Source organism: Trichosurus vulpecula, chromosome 9 (assembly GCF_011100635.1).
Source record: "Trichosurus vulpecula isolate mTriVul1 chromosome 9, mTriVul1.pri, whole genome shotgun sequence".
Taxonomy (NCBI): Eukaryota; Metazoa; Chordata; class Mammalia; order Diprotodontia; family Phalangeridae; genus Trichosurus; species Trichosurus vulpecula.
This window is the reverse complement of record NC_050581.1, coordinates 1866243-1890132: the sequence shown is the minus strand read 5'-3', so window position 1 is coordinate 1890132 and position 23890 is coordinate 1866243. Positions and strand designations below refer to the sequence as shown.

At 41.0% G+C, this 23890-nt stretch overlaps 1 protein-coding gene across 6 annotated transcripts; it reads right to left on the bottom strand.

Moving 5' to 3' along the window:
* Positions 1-929: 929 nt before the first annotated feature.
* On the bottom strand, positions 930-23890 carry LOC118830766 (zinc finger protein 75D-like). Of its 6 annotated transcripts, none has more exons than XM_036737694.1 (10): positions 23810-23890; positions 22231-22309; positions 21274-21819; positions 19321-19531; positions 18386-18477; positions 17886-18012; positions 9994-10104; positions 9211-9840; positions 2334-2444; positions 930-2170 (listed from the first exon to the last, which is right to left on the bottom strand). In XM_036737694.1, exons 3-10 carry the CDS (start codon positions 21715-21717, stop codon positions 1422-1424), a joined length of 2475 nt encoding a protein of 824 aa, XP_036593589.1. In that variant the 5' UTR covers positions 21718-21819; positions 22231-22309; positions 23810-23890; the 3' UTR covers positions 930-1421. The 6 variants fall into 6 exon arrangements, with proteins under 6 accessions (XP_036593589.1, XP_036593592.1, XP_036593591.1 ...); XM_036737697.1 differs by lacking the exon at positions 23810-23890 and adding an exon at positions 23764-23798; XM_036737696.1 differs by lacking the exon at positions 23810-23890 and adding an exon at positions 23568-23640.

Genomic DNA, 23890 nt, shown 5'->3' with positions numbered 1-23890 from the left:
GTCTGAGTTTAATGGCTACCTTCGGGGCATATATACCATTTAGGGCCCTGGGGCTTAGTACCTACTTGGCAAAAGGGTGAGGGCCTGGGGTTTAGCACCTATTTAACAAGAGTGTGGGCTTGAAGTTTAGCATGTAATCTGCAAAAGAGTGTGGGCCTGCCTACAAACAAGCCTCCCCTAATCAAGCTTCCCTTAACTAGCTCCACCTCGGGCCTATTAAATGGGGCGGGGGGGGGGGGGGGGGGGGGGGGGGGGGCAGTAATCTTTAATCAGGATTAGTCCCATGTGTCTGTATGTGCCTTTTGTTTTAGTAAATAATATTTCTGATAGTAATTTTAACTTGTGTTTTTGAGAGTGGCAAAAAAGACTAATACATGATCAGCATTTCTTTCCACACTGTACATATATGAAGATTATTCTTTGGTTTCAGACAGCATATGCTATTTGAAGAGTTGGTTTTTGGAATGGTAGACTTATTATTTTGTCAGATACAATCCTAATAAAGTTGTCTGTGTTAGCAAGCACCCCAGCACACCCAGGGTGGACTGCTAGCATAGGGTCTTTGATCTGCTTTTCTAAAGGAAAGACAGATTCAAAGGGGTTAATAATCTTCCTTTAATTAAAGATACCTAAGTAAAGAAGGTAAATGTCATTCATTAGTTCAGTGGAAAGGTCAGCACCCGGAACAAGGAAAAAATACAAGCAGAAATTAGCACAGAGATGAAATAGACAGGGTTCCAACTGTCTAAACAAAGTAATAGACACATAATCACAGGACCAGGAAGCAACATCTAGGTTCACAAATTGAGGGAATGGGGGAGGTGGCTCCTTAACAATGGCTGCTCAATTACGAAGACCTTAGGCAAACATTCTTCCCATGAGTGATACCCAAAGGAAAATCTCACCTCAGAATATATATACACTTTCAACTGATAGGCTCAGAGCCAGAAGACATTTGGCTCAGTGCCTGTCTTAGTACCAAAAGGTGTGAAAGCCTTCCTGCAAGGAAGCTTCCCCTTAGTCAAGCTCCTTTCTCTAATGGGCTCTATGTGACTCAGGTACATCACAGCTGTGAACTGGGCCACAGCTCAAAGCAGCAAGACATCCATGATTGAAATACCTGTGCACCTTTAGACCTAGGAAAACAGCCCCTGTTCCAAGTAAAAAAGGGAACACATGTGGTCACACAGGCCTATTAATGGACAGGGAAGATCTAATATTCCATTAACCCTACACTGTCCTATAAAGAATTTTCTTATCATAAAGAAGTCATTATGTACTAGAAATATTGACATTCCCTCTTGCATAGTCTATTTAAATTCTCTTTAGAGAAAAATGGGATTTAAACTTCAACCTTTTTCAAATATTGATAAATTCATATAAATCTATGTCCTTCTAAGGTTTCATCTCCACTTAGAACTTTACTTCAGAAATAGGACACTGACTGTTTCCTTTTCTCTGTGGAGTTTCTGGTGTCTTAGAAGGCTTGAACGCCTACTGAAGTTCTTCCCACACATGCTACACTTATGGGGCTGCTCACCTGTATGGGTTGTTTGGTGCATAATGAGATGGGAATTCTGACTGAAGCTTTTTCCACATTCGTGACACTTAAAGGGTTTCTCTCCTGTGTGTGTTCTTTGGTGACTAAGAAGGTGTGTGTTTTTCCTGAAGCTTTTCCCACACCAGGAGCATCTATGTGGCTTAATTCCTCGATGTATCATCAAATGTTTCTTAAGATCTGAGCTCCATCGGAATCGTTTATCACATTCTTGACATTTATAAGGTCTGTCTTCAGTGTGGACTCTCTGGTGCTTGATAAGGTCAGAGCTAACTTTAAAGCTTTTTCCACATATAAGACATTTGAAAGGTTTTTCTCCTGTGCAGACTTCCTTCTCTACCTCCATGAGTTTTCGTAAACGTTTTTCCCCAGAAGCAAATTTTTTCCATCTTCCTACAGGTAAATTTTGCTGTGGGTTTCCTTCCCCAAGCTGCTTTTCATAAACTTGTTTCAATTCTGCCCTCTGGAGAACTTCCTCATCAGTCTTTTTAGATATAGACAAAGTACTATCTGGTGCTTGTACTTCTGAGGGTATAGAATGTACTGCCTTAGGCTTTTCTTTCTCATTTGTAGCCTCAGCCTCATTAGGATAAATAGGAAAATCAGTCATTTCTATTTTGGGGAAAAAAGAAATCAGAGAAAGAAAATAAATTAATGATAGTTGATGAAAATAAATAAAAGAACAGAATTCCTAAAATTGCTAAGATCCTGAAAGCACTGAATATCAGGATATTTCTTTCTGGGTTAGTTTGACCCATTCTCATTCACTGCTCACCTGTATTGGAATCTTTTGGGATCTCATTGGATTCCTTAGAATTTGTGACACATGGCTCTTCCTCTTGCTCCAAACAGGATATCAGTTCACGTTTGGGAATCAGAAACAGAGCTGAGGGGAAGAAACAAGTGGCAGTCACCTTGACAATGACTTGTTACTAACTTAGGAGGATATTTCAGGTGTGACCCAGTGATTCCTTAGAAAATGTTATGTTGCAAGGGACTTACTAAAGTTGAACTGTTTTGTTTACATTCCTACATGGAAAGATGATGTGTATGATTCATGAGACCATTTATCTCGCCTAAAGGTGGCAAGAGGAAGCAGTTCTGTGGGAGGAGGGGAGAGGGCAGGTGAGGGGGGAATGAGTGAACCTTGCTCTCATCAGATTCGGCCTGAGGAGGGAATACCATACATACTCAGTTGGGTATCTTACCCCACAGGAAAGAAGAGGGAGGAAGATAAAAAAAATTAAAAGGGGGGGGGATCATGGAGTGGAGGGCAGATGGGGGTGGAGGTAATCAAAACAAACACTTTGGAAAGGGGACAGGGTCAAGGGAGAAAATTCAATAAAGCGGGATGGGTTGAGAAGGAGCAAAATGTAGTTAGCCTTTCACAACATGAGTATTGTGGAAGGGTTATACATAATGATACATGCGTGGCCTAGGTTGAAGTGCTCGACCTCTTAGGGAGGGTGGGTGGGAAGGGAAGAGGGGAGAGAATTTGAAACTCAAAGTTTTAAAAACAGATGTTCAAAAACAAAAAAAAAAAGTGTTTGCATGCAACTAAAAAATAAGATACACAGGCAATGGGGCGTAGAAATTTATCTTGCCCTACAAGAAAGGACGGGAAAAGGGGATGCGAGTGGAGGGGGGTGATAGAGGGGAGGGGGGGGAGGGTAGATCCATCTTGGAGGGGGGGGAGGGTAGAAATGGGGAGAAAATTTGTAATTCAAAGTGTTGTGAAAATCAATGCTGAAAACCAAATATGTTAAATAAATAAATTTAAAAAATAAAATAAAATACACAAACATAAAAAAAAAATGTTATGTTTCTAAGGAAGTGTGATGTACCAGCTGAGATTCTTCTGCTTCACCACTGACCGTAATTTTTAATGTGTAAGATCTCAGTTCCAATATCTCTTATGGGTTATATGTGAGATAAAGGGACTGAAAAACAAACTACGTGGATAATAACTCATTTCTTTGGGACTTGACAATTCACAAACCACTTTCCTTGCAACAATCCTGTGAAGTAGTTAGTTTTTATCTCCATCTTACAAATGAAAGAAGAAACATGTCAGAAATCACATAGCTAATGGTTACCAGAGACAGAATTTGAACCCAGGTCTTCTAACTAAGGCTAGTACTATTTAATATTGCCTTTGAAGGATGAGCATATAACATACTTTTTCCACCTGAATGCTCTATGTGACTCAATGTATTTGTTGAGGAGGAAGAGGGCAGCAAATAAACCCTAGAGAGCACCAGACATCTCTCTCTCTCAAATCAACTGGTTTTAATATGTTTCAACCTCTTCGCTATGAAGGTAGACTTGATCCTATGATAAATGGGGACATGAAGGGAAAAGGTTTGAGGTCTGTGACCTCTGTACTTGAGCTGACTTAGAAGTATAGACAAAGTGTAGAAAGTATCCAGAGTAATCAATGTGGAAATAAAGTAAATGCACAAACAGAATCATTGTCCAATTTGTTCCATTCCCAAAATTGGTTCCATGAAACGATGACCTGAAACTTGAAGGTTTGGGGATCAGAAATTGTCCTGGACTGCCCCCAACACTTGGGTTACTGATGACATGAAAAGGCTTAGATGGAAACAGAACCAAAGGAATTAAAAAGTGGAAGACAATGTCAAATATCTCATTGGAAAAACCACTGAACTGGAAAATAGATCCAGGAGAGATAATTTAGAAATTATTGGACTACCTGAAAGCCATGATCACAAAAAGAGCCTAGATATCATCTTTCAAGAAATTATCAAGGAGAACTGCCCTGATATTCTAGAGCCACAGGGCAAAATAGAAATTGGAAGAATGTACCAATCGCCTCCTCAAAAAGATTCCAAAAAGAAAACTCCTAGGAACATTGTTGCCAAATTCCAGAGCTCCCGGATCAAAGAGAAAATACTGCAAGCAGCCAGAAAGAAACAATTTGAGTATTGTGGAAACACAATCAGGATAACACAAGATCTAGCAGCTTCTACATTAAGGGAGCAAAGGGCTTGAATATGATATTCCAGAGGTCAAAGGAGCTAAGACTAAAACCAAGAATCACCTACCCAGCAAAACAGAGTATAATGCTCCAAGGCAAGGGCGACAGGATAGGAAGGATCAAAATATAGTCTTTCACAACATGAGTATTATGGAAGGGGTTTTGCAGAACGATACACATGTGGCCTATGTTGAATTGCTTGCCTTCTTAGGGAGGGTGGGTGGGGAAGGAAGAGGGGAGAGAATTTGGAACTCAAAGTTTTAAAAGCAGATGTTCAAAAAAAAAAGTTGGTTTTGCATGCAACTGGGAAATAAGATATACAGGCAACGGGGCATAGAAATCTATCTTGCCCTACAAGAAATTAAGAGAAAGGGAAGTGCAGTGACAGAAGGGAGAGCTGACTGGGGAACAGGGCAATCAGAATATAAGCCATCTTGGAGTGGGGGGAGGGTAGAAATGGGGAGAAAATTTGTAATTCAAACTCTTGTGGAAATTAATGCTGAAAACTAAAAATATTAAATAAATAATAAAATAAAAAAAAAAAAAAGAAAATGTGTGATCCAGAAGACATGACACAAACTTCTAATGGAAGACAGGTCAAATGCCCCAAACCTTTTATTTGAAGTTTAAAAGAGGGAGTAATTAGAATTTGAAGCTTCCTGTACTATAAGAGCTCTATGGTAGGCAAGTCTTTCCGATAAGTATGTGTGTGCATTTTTTTCTTTAAATTTAATTTTGTTTTCAATTAACAAAAATTATTTCTCTTCTTCTTACCTGCCTTCCGCCACTAAAAAACAAAACAAAATTCTTGTTAAAAAAAAATACGCAGTCAAATGAAACATATTGCATTGGCCATGTTCAAATGGTATGTTTCAGTCCTTTGGATGTATTCTAAGAAAGGTGAGTGTGAAAATTCTTTCCCAATTTTCTGCTTTCCTCCTAATCTTCGAAGCATAAAATTGGGAAAGAAAAATTTTTACAACCAGAGTCTCTGACAAACACCTCATCTCTGAAATATACGAAGAACTGAGTCAAATTTTTAAGAATACAAAGCATTCCCCAATTGAGAAATGGTCAAAGTATATGAACAGGCAGTTTTCAGAGGAAGAAATTAAAGATATCTGCAGGCATATAAAAAAATGCTCTAAATCAATACTGATTAGAGAAATGCAAATCAAAACAATTCTTAGGTACCACATCTCTCCTGTCAGATTGGCTAACTTGATAAAACAGGAAACTGATAAATGCCGGAGAAGATGTGGGAAAATAAGAACACTGTTACATTGTTTGTGAAGTTGTAAACTAATACAGCCACTCTGGAGAGCAATTTGGAACTATGCCCAAAGGACTATAAAAACATGCATATCCTTTGACCCAGCAATACCATTTCTAGGGCTGTATCCCAAAGAGATCACAAAAGTGGGAAAGGGACCCCTATGTACAAAAATATTTATAGCAGCTCTTTTTGTGGTAGCAAAGGATTGGAAATGAAGGGGATACCCATCACATGGGGAATGGCTGAACCAGTTGTGACATAAGAATGTAATGGAATACTATCATGCTGTAAGAAATAAGGAGCAGACGAACTTCATAATAACCTGGAAAGATTTACATGATCTGATGCTGAGTGAGAGGAGCAGAACCAGGAGAACATTATATGCATTTACAGACACACAGTATCTGTGATGAGTAACTGTGATGGACTTGGCTCTTCTCAGCAATACAAGGTTCAAAGACAGCTCCAAAATATTCATGATGGAAAAAGCTATACAAATCCAGAGAAAGAATTATGGCGTCTGAATGCAGATGGAGGCAAACTATTAAGTCTCTCTCCATTTTTTTTCTTGTTTGGTTTTGTTTCTTTGTAATGGTTCATTCCATTGGTTATAATTGTTTACAACTTAGGTAATGTGAAAATAAGTTTAATGTAAATGTACATGTACAACCTATATGACATTACATAGTGTCTTTTAGAGGGATGGGGAAAGGGGGGAGGCAAAATTTGGAACTCAAAAACTTGTGGAACTGAGTGTTGTAAACTCAAAATAAAAAATAAATTAAAAAAAATGAGTTGGAGAAGGGAAAAGAAAAAAGAAAGCCAAGTGTGGAGGCATAGCCAAGATGGTGGCAGAGTGATGGGCAGCAGGCCAATCCACTTCCCTACACAAATTCCAATACACAGATCTAGAAAAAGCACACCACCAATGGGGAATTTCAGAAAATGGCACAGTGAGTCCTTTGTCTGCCCCAGGTGAGGAGACGAAAGAGAGAGAGAGAGAGAGATCTTTGAACACTGGGAATGAGGTCAGACGAGGAACTTGTTGTGGAGAGCACTCCATTATTATGAAAGGTTGTGCAAGGGCAAGACCCATACCAGGGCACCGTGACAGGGACAGGTGCATTCTGGTGTCTTTGTTGCCCACCCCTGAGTTGTAGGTCAGAGATCCAGGGTGGACTAAGAAAGGGACCTGCCCAGGGGATTTGACATTCTCAGGTAAAGACCCCTGGGCCTGTATGGAGAAAGTTCAGAAGCCAGTAGCAGCAGCCATGTGGCTCAGACCAAAGTCTCACTTTCAGCCTCTAACCCAGCCTGCAGCGGAATAAACTCAGCAGGAATCCCAGACCAAAGGCAGGGGGCGGGGGAAGAACTACCCCATAATGAACTATTGTGATGGCAGGGTCTCTCCAGACACAAACACAAAGGAGGAGAACTACTCTAAAATATTTACAAGCTATGCTTCAGAGAAAAACACTGCTTAGCCATGAACTCAACTGGAATTCCTAGAAGATACGAAGTAAGAGTTTAAAAAAAATTTTTTTTATAAATGGAATGAGAATACTTGAGGAAAAAAATTGGAAAAGAAATGAGAGCTGTGGAAGAAAGAACTGGAAACACCTTAGCATAAGAGGTACAAATCCTTCCCCCAAACAAAAATATCCCCCAAAATTAGAAATGAACTATGTAGAAACCAATGATTCCATGAAATAATAAGAAATATTCAAACAAAATCAAAAGAAAAATTAGAAGAAAATATAAAGTGTCTCATAGCAAAATAACTGACCTGGAAAAGAAATCAAGGAGAAAAAGTTTAAGAATCATTGAACAATCTAAACATCATGACTGAAACAAAACAAAGAACAAAGCCTGACATCCTATTTCAAGAAAATTACCTAAAGGTCCTAAAACCAGAGAATGAAGTGAAAATTTTAAAAATCCACTAGTCAGTCACCTCCTGAAAGAAACCCCCCAAAATGAAAACTCCCAGGAACATTATAGCCCCAAATCTAGAACTTCTAGGTCAATGAAAAAATACTGTTAGCAATCAGAAAGAAAAAATTCAAGTATGAAGGAGCTACAGTCAAGACCACACATGATTTAACAGCTGGAGAACTTGGAATACAATATTCTGGAAGGTAAACGATCTAGACTTAAAACCAAGAATAGCTTACCCAGAAAAACTGAGTATAATGCTGTGGGGGTGAGAGGAAGTGAAGAAACTTTTATTGAAATAGGCAACGTCCAAGCATTCCTGTTGAAAAACCCAGAGCTGCTGAAAATCTCTGATGGTCAAACATAGGAGTGAAGAGAAACATTAAAAGGTAAAAACTGATGAACAATGGAAAAGAACTAAACAAAGATAAACTTTGTATATTGAAATATGGGAGGATGATACATGTGTTCCCTCTGACCCCTATCATTATCAGTGTTCATAGAGGGTACAATTAGGCAAGGCCAGGAAGTTTTGGAACTGCTTCCAAAACCTGGCTGTATATTTACTGGAAAATTACTCCTCACATCTAATCCCAATTCTCCTTCCTGAGATAAATTCCAATGCAGATTTGTTTCATTAGAGATGGAAAATACCTTGCTATCCATCATCTTCCATAAATGATCAGTTAAGAGATCTGAGCTTTTTTTTAATTCGTAGCTTTTTCTGCAGACTAAATAAGCAAAAAAAAAAAAAAAATGAACCAACAGGATTTGACCACTAAAGGTTATGTTTATAAACAAGAGGCCCAAGAAAAAAGCTTTTTGAAATGCTTGTGAAAATAATAATTTAGGATATCTCTGCTGCACAGAATTTGGAAAAGGAAATTGGTATACTTGCAGCAGTGAAGATGGGGCTTGTGTGTGTGTATGTGTGTCCTTTAGGAAAAACTATATCTGGCAGTAATTTTAATTTGTGTCTTTAACAGTGGCAGCAAAGACTAACACATGATCAGCATTCATTTCCATACTTTATGAGTATCAAGATTATTCTTTGGTTTCAGACAGCATCTGCCATTTGAAGAGTTGATTTTTGGTATAGTATACTTATAATTTTGTCAGATACAATCCTAGTATAGCTGCCCTATAAAGAATATTCTTCTCATAAACAATTCATTATCAGTAGAAATATTTCCACTCCCTCTTGCATAGTCTATTTAAATTCATATTAGAGAAAAATGAGGTTCAAGCTTTAGCAGTTTTCAAATATTGATAAATTCACATAAATCTATGGTCTTTTACGGTTTCATCTCCACTTAGAACTTTCCTTCAGAACCAGGACACTGACTGTTTCCTTTTCTCTGTGGAGATTCTGGTGTCTTAGAAGGCTGGAACGCCTACTGAAGTTCTTCCCACACATGCTACACTTATGGGACTGCTCACCTGTATGGGTTGTCTGGTGCCTAATGAGATAGGAGTTCCGATTGAATCTTTTTCCACATTCATGACACTTGAAGGGTTTCTCTCCTGTGTGTGTTCTTTGGTGAATAAGAAGGTTTGTATTTTGACTGAAGCTTTTCCCACACCAGGAGCATCTATGTGGCTTAATTCCTCGATGTGTCATCAAGTGTTTATTAAGATCTGAGCTCCATCGGAATCGTTTATCACATTCTTGACATTTATACGGTCTTTCTTCAGTGTGGACTCTCTGGTGCTTAATAAGGTAAGAGCTAACTTTGAAGCTTTTTCCACATATAAGACATTTGAAAGGTTTTTCTCCTGTGCAGACTTCCTTCTCTACTTTCATGAGTTTTTGTGGACTTTTTTCCCCAGAAGCAAATTTTTTCCATCTTCCTACAGGTAAATTTTGCTGTGGGTTTCCTTCCCCAAGCTGCTTTTCATAAACTTGTTTCAATTCTGCCCTCTGGAGAACTTCCTCATCAGTCTTTTTAGATATAGACAAAGTACTATCTGGTGTTTGTACTTCTAAGGGAATAGGATGTCCTGCGTTAGGCTTTTCTTTCTCATTTGTAGCCTCAGCCTCATTAAGATAAATAGGAGAATAGGTCATTTCTATTTGGAGAAAAAAAGAAAATAGAGAAAGAAAATAAATTAATCATAGTTGATGAAAATAAATAAAAGAACAGAATTTCTAAAATTGCTAAGATCCTGAAAGCACTGAATATCAGAATATTTCTTTCTGGGTTAGTCTCATTCATTGCTCACCTGTATTGGAATCTTTTGGGATCACATTGGATTCCTTAGAATTTTTGACACATGGCTCTTCCTCTTGCTCCAAACAGGATATCAATTCAGGTTTGGGAATCAGAAACAGAGCTGAGGAGAAGAAACAAGTGGCAGTCACCTTGACAATGACTTGTTACTAACTTAGGAGGATATTTCAGGTGTGACCCAGTGATTCCTTAGAAAATGTTATGTTTCTAAGGAAGTGTGATGTCTCTTCAGCTTCATCACTGACCTTAATTTTTAATGTGTAAGATCTCAGTTCCATTATCTCTTATGGATTACATGTGAGGCAAAAGGACTGAGAAACAAACTACGTGGAGAATAACTCTCATTTCTGTGGGACTTAACAATTCACAAACCACTTTCCTTGCAACAATCCTATGAAGTAGTTAGTTTTTATCTCCATCTTACGAATGAAAAAAGAAACATGTATATTGTCAGAAATCACATAACTAGTGAGTGTCAGGGACAGAATTTGAACCCAGGTCTTCTGACTAAGGCTAGTACTATTTAATACTGCCTCTGAAGGATGGCCATATAACATACTTTTTCCCCTGAATGCTCTATGTGACTCAATATATTTGTTGAGGAGGAAGAGACGCAGCAACTGAACAGACATATCTCTCTCAAATCAACTGGTTTTTAATATTATGTTTCAGGCTATTAACTATGAAGGTAGATTTGATCCTATAATAAATGGGGATATTAAGGGAAAAGGATCAAGGTCTGTGACCTCTGTACTTGAGCTGACTTAGGTAGAAGTACAGAAAGAAGATATCCAAAGATATCAATGTGGAAATAAAGTAAATACACAAACAGAATCATTGTCCAATTAGTTCCATTTTCAAAATTGGTTCCATGAAATGGTGACCTGAAATTAAAGGTCTTGGGATCAGAAATTGGCTAGGGCTGGCCCCAACACTTGGGCTACTGATGACATGAAAAGGCTCAGATGGAAATTCACCAGCCTTGGGAAAACACTAAGCCAGACATCAATCAACCTTTTTTTTTTCTTTTTTCTCTTTGTCATCAAGTTCACTAGATTAAGGGAGTGATGTAGAGATAAGTACTTTTATTTTTAGAGGAAGAGCATGCTCCTTTGGAAAATGTGTGATCCAGAAAAGATGATACAAACTTCTAAATGGAAGACAGGTTAAATGCCCCAAAACCTCGATTTGAAGTTTGAAAGAGGGAGTAATTAGAATTTGAAGCTTCCTGTACTATAAGAGCTCTATGATAGGCAAGTCTTTCTGATAGGTTTGTGTGTACATTTTTTTCTTTAAAATTTTGTTTTCAATTAACAAAACATATTTCTCTTCCTCTTACCTGCCTTCCACCATTAAAAACACAAAACAAAACTTCATGTAAAAAAATATGCACAGCCAAGTGAAACATATTATTTCATTGGCCGTGTTCAAAAGGTATGTTTCAGTCCTTCGCGTGTATTCTAAGAAAGGTGAGCATGAAGGCATAGCCAAGATGGCAGAGTGATGGGCAGCAGGGCAATACACTTCCCTACACAAATTCTAATACACAGATCTAGAAAAAGCACACCACCAATGGGGAATTTCAGAAAATGGCACAGTGAGTCCTTTGTCTGACCCAGGTCAGAATAGGAAGACAGACAGAGAGGTCTTTGAACACTGGGGATGAGGTCGGATGAGGAGCATGTTGTGGAGAGCACTCCATTATTATGAAAGGCTGTGCAAGGGTGAGACCCATACCAGGGCACTGTGACAGGGACAGGTGCATCCTGGTGACTTTGTTGCCCACTACTGAGTTGTAGGTCAGAGATCCAGGGTGGAATAAGAAAGGGAACTGCCTAGGGAATTTGACAGTCTCAGGTAAAGACCCCTGGGCCTGCATGGAGAAAGTTTAGAAGCCAGTAGCAGCAGCCATATGGCTCAGACCAAAGTCTCACTTTCAGCCTCTAACCCAGCCTGCAGAGGTATAAATTCAGCAGGAATCCCAGACCAAAGGAGAGCCTATGGTTCTATATATTTGAACCAAAAATGCTTTCCAGCTGGCAGACAGGGGAAGAGTCTAGTAGTGGTCCACTTCTGCACAGAACCAAATTTAGGCTGGCAACTTGCAGAGTTCAGATCAGAAAGGTCAGCAATCAGACTTTGCCCTGGATTAGACCACTTTGGAAACAGTGAAAACTTACAAGTCCTCAGCCTGTTCCTGAGATTCTAGAATAACAAAATACTAAATACCTCAAGAAATAAGCAACAAGGGGCAGCTAGGTGGCGCAGTGAGTAGAGCACTGGCCCTGGAGTCAGGAGGACCCAAGTTCAAATATGACCTCAGACACTTGACACACTAGCTGTGTGACCTTGGGTAAGTCACTTAACCCCAATTGCCCTGCCTTCCCCCCTCCAAATAAATAAATAAAAATTTAAAAAAGAGAGAGAAATAAACAACAAGACTAGTCTAGACGGACTTTCCTTCCAGAACTGTGGCAAAGCTCAGCCCTAATATCTAGTATGAAGTCTGAAATCTACAAGTAGCCTGGAAGAACTGGCAGGAAGGAGGAGGGAAGAACTACACCATAATGAACTATTATGATGGCAGGGTCTCTCAAGACACAAACACAAAAGAAGAGAACTACTCTAAAATACCTACAAGCTTTACCTCAGAGGAAAACACAGCTTAGACATGAACTCAATTGGAATTTCTAAAAGATATGAAGGAGGACTTTTAAAAAAAAATTTTGTGGGGCAGAGGCAAGATGGCGGCTGGAAAGCAGGGACTTGCGTGAACTCCCCACCAGATCCCTCCAAAAGCCCATAAAAAATGGCTCTGAACAAATACTAGAGCTGCAGAACTCACAGAATAGCAGGGGGAAGCAAGGCTCCAGCCCAGGACAGCCTGGATGGTCACTGGGTAAGTTCTATCCCATGGAGCTCGGAGCGGAAGGGAGCAGAGCCCAGTGTGGGCTGCACCTGGAGCAACCAGATTGGGAGCCGGGTGGAACATGCCCTAGCACCCTCAATCAGTGAGCTGTGGCAGTTACCAGACTTTTGAACCCACGAACGCCAAAGACAACAGAGAAGGTTAGTGGGAAAAGCTGTGGGGGACAGAGTGAAAGGAGTTTGCAGTTTGGCCACGTCCGTAGGGGCAGAGGAGGTGGTGCAGCTCTGAGGCTGCTTCCAGAGCTACAGCTGCAGTTGCTTCCAGCCCCAGGCCCACCTGGTGGGAGGAATTAAGTGGTGGATCACAGTGGGAGTGCAGATCCTGCTTAAAATGCAAGTTGCAGTCTGGAATGGCAGTTCTTGGGGGAGGAGGAGTGCTGATGTGGCAGAGCTTGCTTTGTAGAAATATCTGTAAAAACAACAGTGCAACCCCTCAAGCTTGGGACAAAGTACCCTCTACTCTACAAGCACTTGTATCCTGATGAAAAAGTTAAGGGTCATGTACCTGGCTGGGAACACGGCCAGGCAGCAAAAATGGTCTCAGATTCATACTCAGACTTTGGAATCTTTCTTTGGTAAGAAAGAAGACCAAAACATCCAGCCAGAAGAAGTCAACAAAGTCAAAGAGCCTACATCAAAAGCCTCCAAGAAAAACATGAACTGGTCTCAGGCCATGGAAGAGCTCAGAAGGGATTTGGAAAAGGAAGCTGGAGAAGTAGAAGAAAAATTGCGAAGAGAAATGACAGTGATTCAAGAAAACCATGAAAAACAAGTAAATGACTGGCTAAAGGAGACCCAAAATAATACTGAAAAATATACTGAAGAAAACAACACCTTAAAAAAATAGACTAACTCAAATGGCAAAAGAGCTCCAAAAAGCCAATGAGGAGAAGAATGCCTGGAAAGGCAGAATTAGCCAAATGGAAAAGGAGGTCCAAAAGACCACTGAAGAAAATACTACCTTAAAAATTAGACTGGAGGAAGTGGAAGCTAGTGACTTGATGAGAAATCAAGATATTATAAAACAGAACCAAAGGAAGGAAAAAATGGAAGACAATGTGAAATATCTCATTGGAAAAAGCATTAGCCTGGAAAATAGATTCAGGAGAAGTAATTTAAAAATTATTGGACTACTGAAAGGCATGATCAAAAAAAGAGCCTAGATATCATCTTTTAAGAAATTATCAAGGAGATCTGCCCTGATATTCTAGAGCCAGAGGGTAAAATAGAAATTGAAAGAATCCACCGATCGTCTCCTCAGAAAGATCCCAAAAAGAAAACTCCTAGGACTATTGTTGCCAAATTCCAGAGCTCCCACATCAAGGAGAAAATACAGCAAGCAGCCAGAAAGAAACAATTTGAGTATTGTGGAAACACAATCAGAATAACACAAGATCTAGCAGCTTCTACATTAAGGGAGCAAAGGGCTTGAATATGATATTCCAGAGGTCAAAGGAGCTAGGATTAAAACTAAGAATCACCTACCCAGCAAAACTGAGTATCATGGTCCAAGGCAAAATATAGACTTTCAATAAAATAGAGGACTTTCAAGCTTTCTCAGTGAAAAGACCAGAGCTGAATAGAAAATTTGACTTTCAAACACAAGAATCAAGAGAAGCATGAAAAGGTAAACAAGAAAGAGAAATCATAAGGCACTTATTAAAGTTGAACTGTTTTGTTTACATTCCTACATGGAAAGATGATGTGTATAATTCATGAGACCTCAGTGTTAGGGTAGCTGCAGGGAATATACATATACACACACATACACACACACACATATATTGGCAGAGGGCACAGGGTGAGTTGAATATGAAGGGATGATATCTAAAAAAACAAAATAAAATTAAGGGTTGAAAGAGGAATATATTGAGAGAGGGAGAAAGGGAGAGATAGAATGGGGTAAATTATCTCACATAAAAGTGGCAAGAAAAAGCAGTTCTGTGGGGAGGGAAGAGGGGGCAAGTGAGGGGGAATGAGTGAATCTTGCTCTCATCGGATTTGACTTGAGGAGGGAATAACATACGCACTCAATGGGGTATCGTACCCCACAGGAAAGAAGGAAGGAGGAGATGAAAAAGGGGGGGATGACAGAAGGTAGGGCAGATAGGGGGAGGAGGTAATCAAAAACAAACATTTTTGAAAAGGGACAGGGTCAAGGGAGAAAACTGAATAAAGGCGGATAAGATATGAGGGAGCAAAATATAGTTAGTATTTCTCAACATGAGTATTGTGGAAGGGTTTTGCATACTGATACACATGTGGCCTCTGTTGAATTGCTTGCCTTCTTGGGGGGAGTGTGTGGGGGGGGGAAGAGGGGAGACAATTTAGACCTCAAAGTTTTAAAAGCAGATGTTCAAAAAAAAAAGTTTTGTCATCCAACTAGGAAATAAGATATACAGGCAATGGGGCATAAATATCTATCTTGCCCTACAAGAAAGTAAGGGAAAAAGGGATGGGGGGGAGTGGGGTGGCAGAATGGAGGGTTGACTGGGGAACAGGGCAATCAGAATACATGCCATCTTGGGGGGGGCACAGTAGAAATGGGGAGAAAACTCTTGTGAAAATTAATGCTGAAAACTAAAAATATTAAATAAATAATGATTAAAAAATTTTCTTAGAAATGGAATGAGAATGCTTGAGGAAAAAAATTGGAAAAGAAATGAGAGCTGTGGAAGAAAGAACTGGAAAAGAGCACACACCTTAGCGTAAGAGGTACAAATCCTTCCCCAAGCAAAAATATTCCTGAAAATTACAAATGAACTATATAAAACCAAAGATTCCATGAAATCACAAGAAATATTCAAACCAAATCAAAAGACAGAAAAATTAGAAGAAAATATAAAGTGTCTCATAGCAAAATAACTGACCTGGAAAATGAATCAAAGAGAGAAAGTTTAACAATCATTGGACTATCTAAACGTCATGACTGAAACAAAACAAAGAACAAAGCCTGACATCCTATTTGAAGAAAACTGCCTAAAGGTCCTAAAACCAGAGAATAAAGTGGAAATTAAAAAAAAAAAACATTAGTCAGTCACCTCCTGAGAGCATCCCCCAAATGAAAACTCCCAGGAATATTATAGCCCAAAATCTAGAACTCCTAGGTCAAAGAAAAATTACTGGTAGCAACCAGAAAGAATTCAAGCACCAAGTAGCTACAGTCAAGATCACACATTATTTTGCAGCTGGAGAACTTGGAAAATAACATTCCTGAAAGAAAGAATCTAGGCTTAAAACCAAGAATAGCTTAACCAGCAAAATGGAGTATAATGCTGTGGGGGTGAGGGGAAGAGGAGAAACTTTTATTGAAACATAAAACTTCCAATCATTCCTGTTGAAAAACCCAGAGCTGCACAAAATCTCTGAGGGTCCAACATAGGAGTGAAAAGAAACATAAAAAGGTAAACATTAATGGACAATGGAAAAGAACTAAATAAAGATAAACTCTGCACGTTCAAATATGGGAAGAGGATACATGTGTCCCCTCTGATCTCTATCATTATCAGTGTTCATAGAGGGTGCAATTAGACATGGCCTGGAAGTGGTTCTGTTATATCTTGTGATCTTTAATGAAGAGAACATCCTGGGAGGTGGGGACAGGGAAAGGAAGGTTGATGGAAACTATCTGATATAATTAGAGTACACAAGTAGACATCTATGCAAATAAAGAGGTGGTGGAAGGAGCAGATAACATCTGAACTGGTCAGAAGAAGGAAGAATACATACACAGAGTTGGGTACAGAAATACATTTCTCAACAAGGAAATAGGAGGTAGGGAGGAGAAGGGAAGAGGAAAAATTAGATGGAGGGCAGCTTAAGGGAGGGATTAGTTCCAAACAAAACAAATTCTAAGAATGTAAAAAAATGTAACTCTTTTTGAGGTAGTAAAGAATAGGATTCTGAAAGGTGTTTCAACAATCTGGCTAGCAGCTGTTGTGGGAGTGAAAGACCATCACAAGCCCAACAACAAGCATGCTGCCAAAGCCCAGGTTCTTTTGATCTGCTTCACTAAGGAAAGCAACATTAAGGGGTTAACAAGCTTATTTTAATCCAGCATACAAATATCACTCACTTAGTTCGGGGGAAAAAACCAGCAACCTGAACTTCAGAGCAAAATACAAACAAAGTACAAACATTGACAGACAGACCTTGTCTGATTCAAATCCCAAAACATAGTTCCTGGAGTTTAACAAAGTCCCAACATCTGGGTTTACGAGCTGGAGGGCTCTTAGCTACAGCTGCCCGTAGTCTTCCCATGAGCAAGCACCACCAAGAGTGAGAGCCCTGTGCAAATGGCTCTGTCTTCTCTTCTTATACCATTTCAGACGTCATCAAACGTCATTGGAAATGACCAGCACTTAGGCTCCTATGATTGGCTCTTGAGTTAGCACCTCCCCTTACTACCCTGGGAGCTTCACACCTACACAGGCTTAGCACCTAATAGGGGTTTGGGCCTGGGGCTTAGCACCTAGTAAGACTCAATAAAATATACAGAATTAATCAAAGGAAACAAACTCTTCAAGTGCACTTAGTTGAACTGAGTGCTAAGAGCCCATTATGCTTACCAACACAAGAGGGTACACATAAAGTGGATGAACAAGTTATGGTCTATAAATGTGATGAACTATTGTGCTGAACTCTTATCAGTATAATGGCAAACCAAGATCTCAAAGGACTAATGATGAAACATCCTACCCATCTCCTAATAATGAGAAAAGTGAAGGATTCAGAAGGTAGAATGAGACAAATATTTTTTAGGACACGGCCAGTGTGGAAATGTGATTTGATTGACTATACATGTTTGTAATGGGTTTTCTTTTTCTTGTTTCTCAATTGGGGATGGCAGGGAGAGAAGGTGGGTCTTTGCTGATTAAAAGAAATAAAATGTTTTTTCAAAGGTGAGCATATCAGAGAACCTCCCCCAACTCAGCTTTAAGATAAAGGAGTTCTTACCTACTGAAATCATATTGTTGTAAGTCTCTTGCATGACATCCTTGTAGAGGTCCTTCTGAATGGAGCCCAGTAATTGCCATTCTTCCTGAGAGAAATACATGGCCACATCTTCAAATGTCACAGGACTCTGAAATGAGAACAAGCCCCTGCTCACAACCTGCCACCACCTGACCACTTAGTCCCTGGATAATGAATAAGACCCAAGGAAATTAAATGTGTAAAAGGAATTCTGCATGGATGATGTTGGTGCCTCATATGTAACCTCTGGGTAAATGGCACAGGGAGGTATGGAGGAGGCAGCCCAAGGAATAAACAAACAACCCATAAGGTTCCCAGCTCCTCTGCACGACAAGCCCAGTGGGACAGAAGATAACAGATGAAATTTCCTAGAGGAACTATTGAACAGAAAGGTTCATGGGAAACAAAGAAAGATGCTGAGAAGGTCACATTCAGTTGGGAAACATGTGAATTCAGAAGGGACCTTGGGAACTGCAGCTCACCTGGGACTCAGGTGTGAAGAATACAGATGCCACCTCCCAATCTCTGGTAGGTCTCTCTTCAGGAAGAACAGGAACCTGGTGAGCAGGCAGAGCTGAAGAGGGAGAGAAAAGCCAGGGAGTAATGTGTTTCTATCTTTGGTGTCAGGGGACACCTTAGGTTTATTTGTGAAATATAAGAGATCCCTTGATTACTTCAGTAGGGCATGGGAAGAGGTGGCCTTTGCACTGCAAATCTGAACAAATATTCCATCAGTCCAAAAGGAAAATGAATAATAAAGTGGAATCTTTTTTTACATGGAGGCAATAATCCTTACCCCCATTATGGCATACAATGTCATTTTCCCTCTACAAGTAGCTGTTTTCTAGACTACAATTAAAAGGGTTTTGAATTGAAATTCACAGATTGATAGAATATTTCAGTTATCTAGACACTCCAGTATTCACCATGAAATTTAGGAGTTTGGCTTTTGACTTTTTTCTGGCAGTTCTCATACACACTGCCTTATCACTGAAAACCTTTGTCCTGCTCCCCTAGAGAACTAAGACTTACCTACCAGGACCATGTAGCATCCTTCTTCCCTGCCCAAGGTTCCCCACCCCACCACCTTTTTTTATCTTTCCTGAAAGCAGAATCTGCAACATTGATCATTTCTATGTCCTACCTTGCCCCTAAGCACTTTGCTTCTCCACCCTTACCCCCAACAAATAACTTTCCACTCTGTGGCTATGTGTGAGACCTGCACATCCTTCACTGCAGAGTCCCTCTTCCCTTGTGTTGAACTGTAGTCTCCCTGAGGGTAAGGTTTGTGTTTTCTGCTTCTGTATCCACTCCAGTGTCTAGTACAGCTCTGGGCACCAAGGAAGTGTTCAATGAATGCTTGCTGACTGAATCTCACCACCCCTAAGAGGAGGAAAGTATTGAGGAAGCTCCTCACCCCTCTCCTGCACCGGCTGGAGCTCTTTTTCAGGGTCACAGCTCAGTGGTTCCTGTAGTCGTGGGTGGGTACTCCACAATTCCTCTTCCTGGAACACCCCCATATGTTGGGGCTCTGCTGGCTCCAGATGGAAGCTTAGTGCTTCCGATGCTCTTCCCAAGGGTGCTGCCTTCTCCGAGGGTACTTCCTGTCCCTGCTCATGGATTGTAACCTGGAAATTAATCCCCATCCTCTATTACCACAGGGCTTGGGCTAGAGAGCAACACTCATTTTGGGGACAGAGCAGTAGTTAGGGTTCAGTTCTTCAAAAAGAGATCCTGTGAAAAGTCAGGAGGCATATTGCCTCATCAAGATGTAGAGGTGATGTTGGGCCCCCAACAAGAATTAACAGTGGAATACAACTCCTGGCAGGTCCGACCAAAATAGAAAAGCTTTGGTATTAGCCTGGTGACAGGCATATATCCATTGTCTCAAGAGGAGCCTAGCTAAGTTTGGAGAAGCTTGTCAACAGACTACCAGTAACATTTATCACTAGGTAACAATTTTTTTTACGCAGTAACATATAGTTCCTTTACTGAGATACAGAGGGTTTGTGACACGCTGGTGAAAGTTACAGTAGCACCTACACATGATGAAATCACCAATCCTTTGAAATGCTAGTCAGTTCCCTACTATTCTTTGCTTCCTCTTGGTTTCCCCATCAAACCAGAAGCTTCATTCTGGCTCCTGCTCCCTACTTATACAACCACCAAATTTCCATTTTGGGGTGGGGGTGGGGTGGCAGTGTTGGAAGGGAGGAAGGAACTGCTTCCTTTCCCAACTGATCCTGTTGAACTGTTTGTGGTGCAAAGCATGGATCTAGACCTGAGTATACAAGACTGAAAGATTATGCCTGATGTTCTCCAGAATGGGGCCCAGAGGGTAAGGCTCATTTCTCTATACAGACTACTAGAGGAGGAAAACTAACTTTCTCTGTGTCCAGGAAATGAGTTGCCTGATGTGGAGTAAAGATGAACTTCGTACATATATATTTTTTCCTTTTCCTTCATTGGATTTTTCCTGTTTTGTTATCTTTCCATTACCTTATTTTCTTTCTCCTTTTCTTTGATGCTTTTCTGGAGCTGTTTGCCCTTTCCTTTTTTATTACACATTGTTTCTTCCCCCCTTATTTTCTTATTTTCATTCTTTTCTTGGTCATTTGTATTTTCTCTACTGGGTTTGAAGGAATTCAAGTCTTGCCTTCTTGATCAACCTAGATTATCCCATCAGCTTATCCTCAGTCTACTTAGGCCCAATCAACTCCTCTATCTCAGAATTCCCTCAGTGTCCATATTATCCACATTACCAGTTTTTACCAGTTTTTTTTTTGTTGTATTCCACCTAGCCATATAAATTCCTATAGCAAAAATCCCAGTCTCTTAACATCTTATGATACCACAAACACACGTTAATTGAATAAAATGAAATATTAGTTTTTGAAACATAACATTAGTAACCCTAAGACAAGAGCCTAACTTGGAAGACAAAGGCTGTGACAGACAAGTTACTGGACAACAACCCCTACAAATAACCCTCTGTTCCACCTCCCAGTAACCTTGCCGATCACATATTGGGCTGATCTTGGTAAAACACTGCAATAATCCAAAATTTGGAATTTCTGATAGGAAATAAAAAGCGACTGAAAAGACACTGCAAAAAATAAAACCCTTGAAATTAGGACCAACATAAAGTTAAGGCCATGGTTCTGGCCTTAAAAGAGGATAGAAGGAGTTCCCTTTTCTTAGCTAAAGAAGAAAGAACCTTCTGAGATTTCAGTGGCATTGACAGGTATCCTGACCACTGACTCTTGCTACTGAAAAAGTTTTTTGCCATAAGCATACAAATATGCAAAGTTATGGAGGAACAAGAATAATATTTTCTATCTCACCCTCCATTTTTCTACTTTTCTCATACCTCGTTGTCCAATTCGGGAATCTTCTTTCTGTGGCCTTTGCTCTGTCTTATAAGAGTACTCTGCAAATCTTCTACCAATGTCACTGCCTCCTTGATGCTCCTTGGGCAATGCTTTTGAACTCTGGTCTTTGTCTCCTCAGGAAGAATATTCATGAACTGCTCCAGCAGCAACAGCTCTAAGATTTGCTCCTTTGTGTGGATCTCTGGCTGCAACCACAGATGGCAAAGCTCCCTAAGTTGCCTAAGGGTCTCCTGGGGACCAGCTGACTCCTGGTACTGGAAGCTCCTAAAGCTCTGTCGGCAGGTCTCAGAAGCAGGTTTATCATTCTGTAGGACAGATTCCTGACTCTGGATTGAAGTCTCTTTTAGGTTTTTTTCTTTCTCCCATAAAGCCTGGATCTGGGGATTCACATCTTCAGCCACCATTAGTTCTATGGCCATCATCCTGTTCAAACAGTTTTATTCTTGCTTTCAGTGGCCCGTACTGGTGCTCACATTTTCAGTGCTAAGTGTCTCTTCTGGTATAAAACTAGGATAATCTTCTTCCTGAGGGCAGATTAAAAACTATGAACATCAACAAGGAAGACTCAAGAAGCATTATTCATTTGGTGCTACCTGGGAGTCACAGATAATTTCCATTCTGACATTCTATAAGGCTGGTGACAGTTTGTATCTTTTGGGGGGAGGTATTCTTTTTCCTGCCTCCCAAACATCCCCACTCTTTACATTTCTATTCACCTAAACTTCCCACATCTAGAAGGTCAGAAGATCATTTAACTTTCAGTACTAACCAGAATACTGTATTTAAAAGAGCTTTGGGATTAGCCAAAGATTCCAGTTATCTGTTTGCCTACTAGCAATGATCCCACAAACCAAACATTGATTCTTATAAATATTAAATTGTCACAAAAAATATTCACAAATAATAATCCCAGGGGAGAACCTTGGTCCTCTCACCTTGATCTTCTCAGTGTTGTAAAGAGGAGATCCAGCTTATTCATTGTTATCTGGAGAGGCCATCAGCCACAGCAATGGACTGTGGATGTAAAATCAGAAAACTTGGGTTTGAGTCCCAGGTTCAAGACTTACCAACAAGACGACTATAATCTTTTGGGGTCTCTGGTCTTTTATCTGTAAAATTGGGGATAATGAAACTTACACAGAATTGTTATGGAGAAAGTTTCATGAACTGTAAATATGGATTACTTTATTATTAATATGTTCGGTATATTGAGGATATCTCATGTGAAAAAAATAAAGCAAAGAACAGAATATGAAGACGTGGGAAAGATAACAGAGGCCTCAAAAGCAGACCTATTCCTCTGTAACCCTGTCCCTTTCCTCTTCCCTGAGTCATTCTGGCTGGGTCTAGTGGCTGGAAAGAACCCCAGAACCTGTCCCAGATGTGGCCCAGCTCTACTAGGCTCCCAAAGAGCTGATATCGATGAGAACAAAACTTTTGTCAAATTGGCTGTACGGACACACCTTTAGTCACAACCCAGCCTGCATACAAGCAGCCAAATTCAAGGAGATAGCACCTTTCAGGGTCTATGGGCTGCTTGCCACCAAAAGTTGATCTACCAATGTAGGCCACGCCAGTGTCCCTACTTCCCAGAACCACTACAGAAGACGTGTGCCTGAGAAGCATCTGCTGCTACCCCAGGAGCCACGGACATTGCTGTGTCTATCTGTGTTCACTACAGCCACCTCTAAACGTCCTCCTGCCAGTGACTGTCAAGAGTGGGAATGAGAACGTGTGCCGGGCCTCTCACAGAAGCTCCTCAGTTTCTGGACACCAGAGATGAGTCTCCAGGTCACCCTGTGTGGCACAGGAGGCTGCGGGGCACCTGACTTCCCTGGCACCGCAGGTTAACTCAATTCAACATATTTCTTGGAGACGAATTACATGCTTGGCAGGCACCGTGCTAGAGGAATACTCAGGCCCAAATAAGGGGTGTGTGTGTGTGTGTGTGTCTGTGCGTGCACGCACACGTGTACAGACACAGACTGCGGCCAAGTCCCTGTTTCCTCCTCCGTAAAATAGAGACACTGGGCGAACCAGCAAACGCTAGGGAGCAGTGGGCTGCTCTCATCGCCAGCGAGCTATCCCCGTCCCGGTGGGGCTGCGGGCAGACAGGACCAGATGATTTCTTCGCTCCCTTCCAAGTCTCTGCGCCGTGACAGCTTCAAAAGGGCGGCGTGGCAACCAAGCCTGGGCCCCGCCGAGAGCCCACCCAGCAGCAGCGCAGAGCCCCTCCCCCCATTCCCAGCCCCCCGGACCCGCGCGACGTCACCGTAGGGTTAGGGTCACGTCAGTTTGCGTCACGTCCCTTCGGGGGAGGGTCGTATGAAACCAGGGCCCAGGACGACCAGACGGGAAAGAAGAGATTCCGCGGCGACCTCGGTCCGCACTGGCCACCCCAAGCCCCGCCCGGCGCCGGGGCCGTAAGGAGGGGCTGCTGACTCCCCAAGCTCATCACCCCCGCCCACCATGTACGGCGCCGCTCCCGGGGGTCTCCTTGCCGCGATCTCCTACCTCTTCCTGGGGCAGCGTCCTGTTGACTAGGCCCCGACCGGACCCGGAAGTGACGCTCTGCCGACGCTTGGCGGTTTAACC

Coding starts and splice junctions, on each gene's coding strand:
- LOC118830766 (XM_036737694.1), bottom strand. CDS start 21,717: ATGATGGCCATAGAACTAATGGTGGCTGAAGATGTGAATCCCCAGATC. Junction 9,841..9,993: donor CCCAAAAGATTCCAATACAG/GTGAGCAATGAA, acceptor TTCTCCAAATAG/AAATGACCTATTCTCCTATT. Junction 2,171..2,333: donor CCCAAAAGATTCCAATACAG/GTGAGCAGTGAA, acceptor TCCCCAAAATAG/AAATGACTGATTTTCCTATT.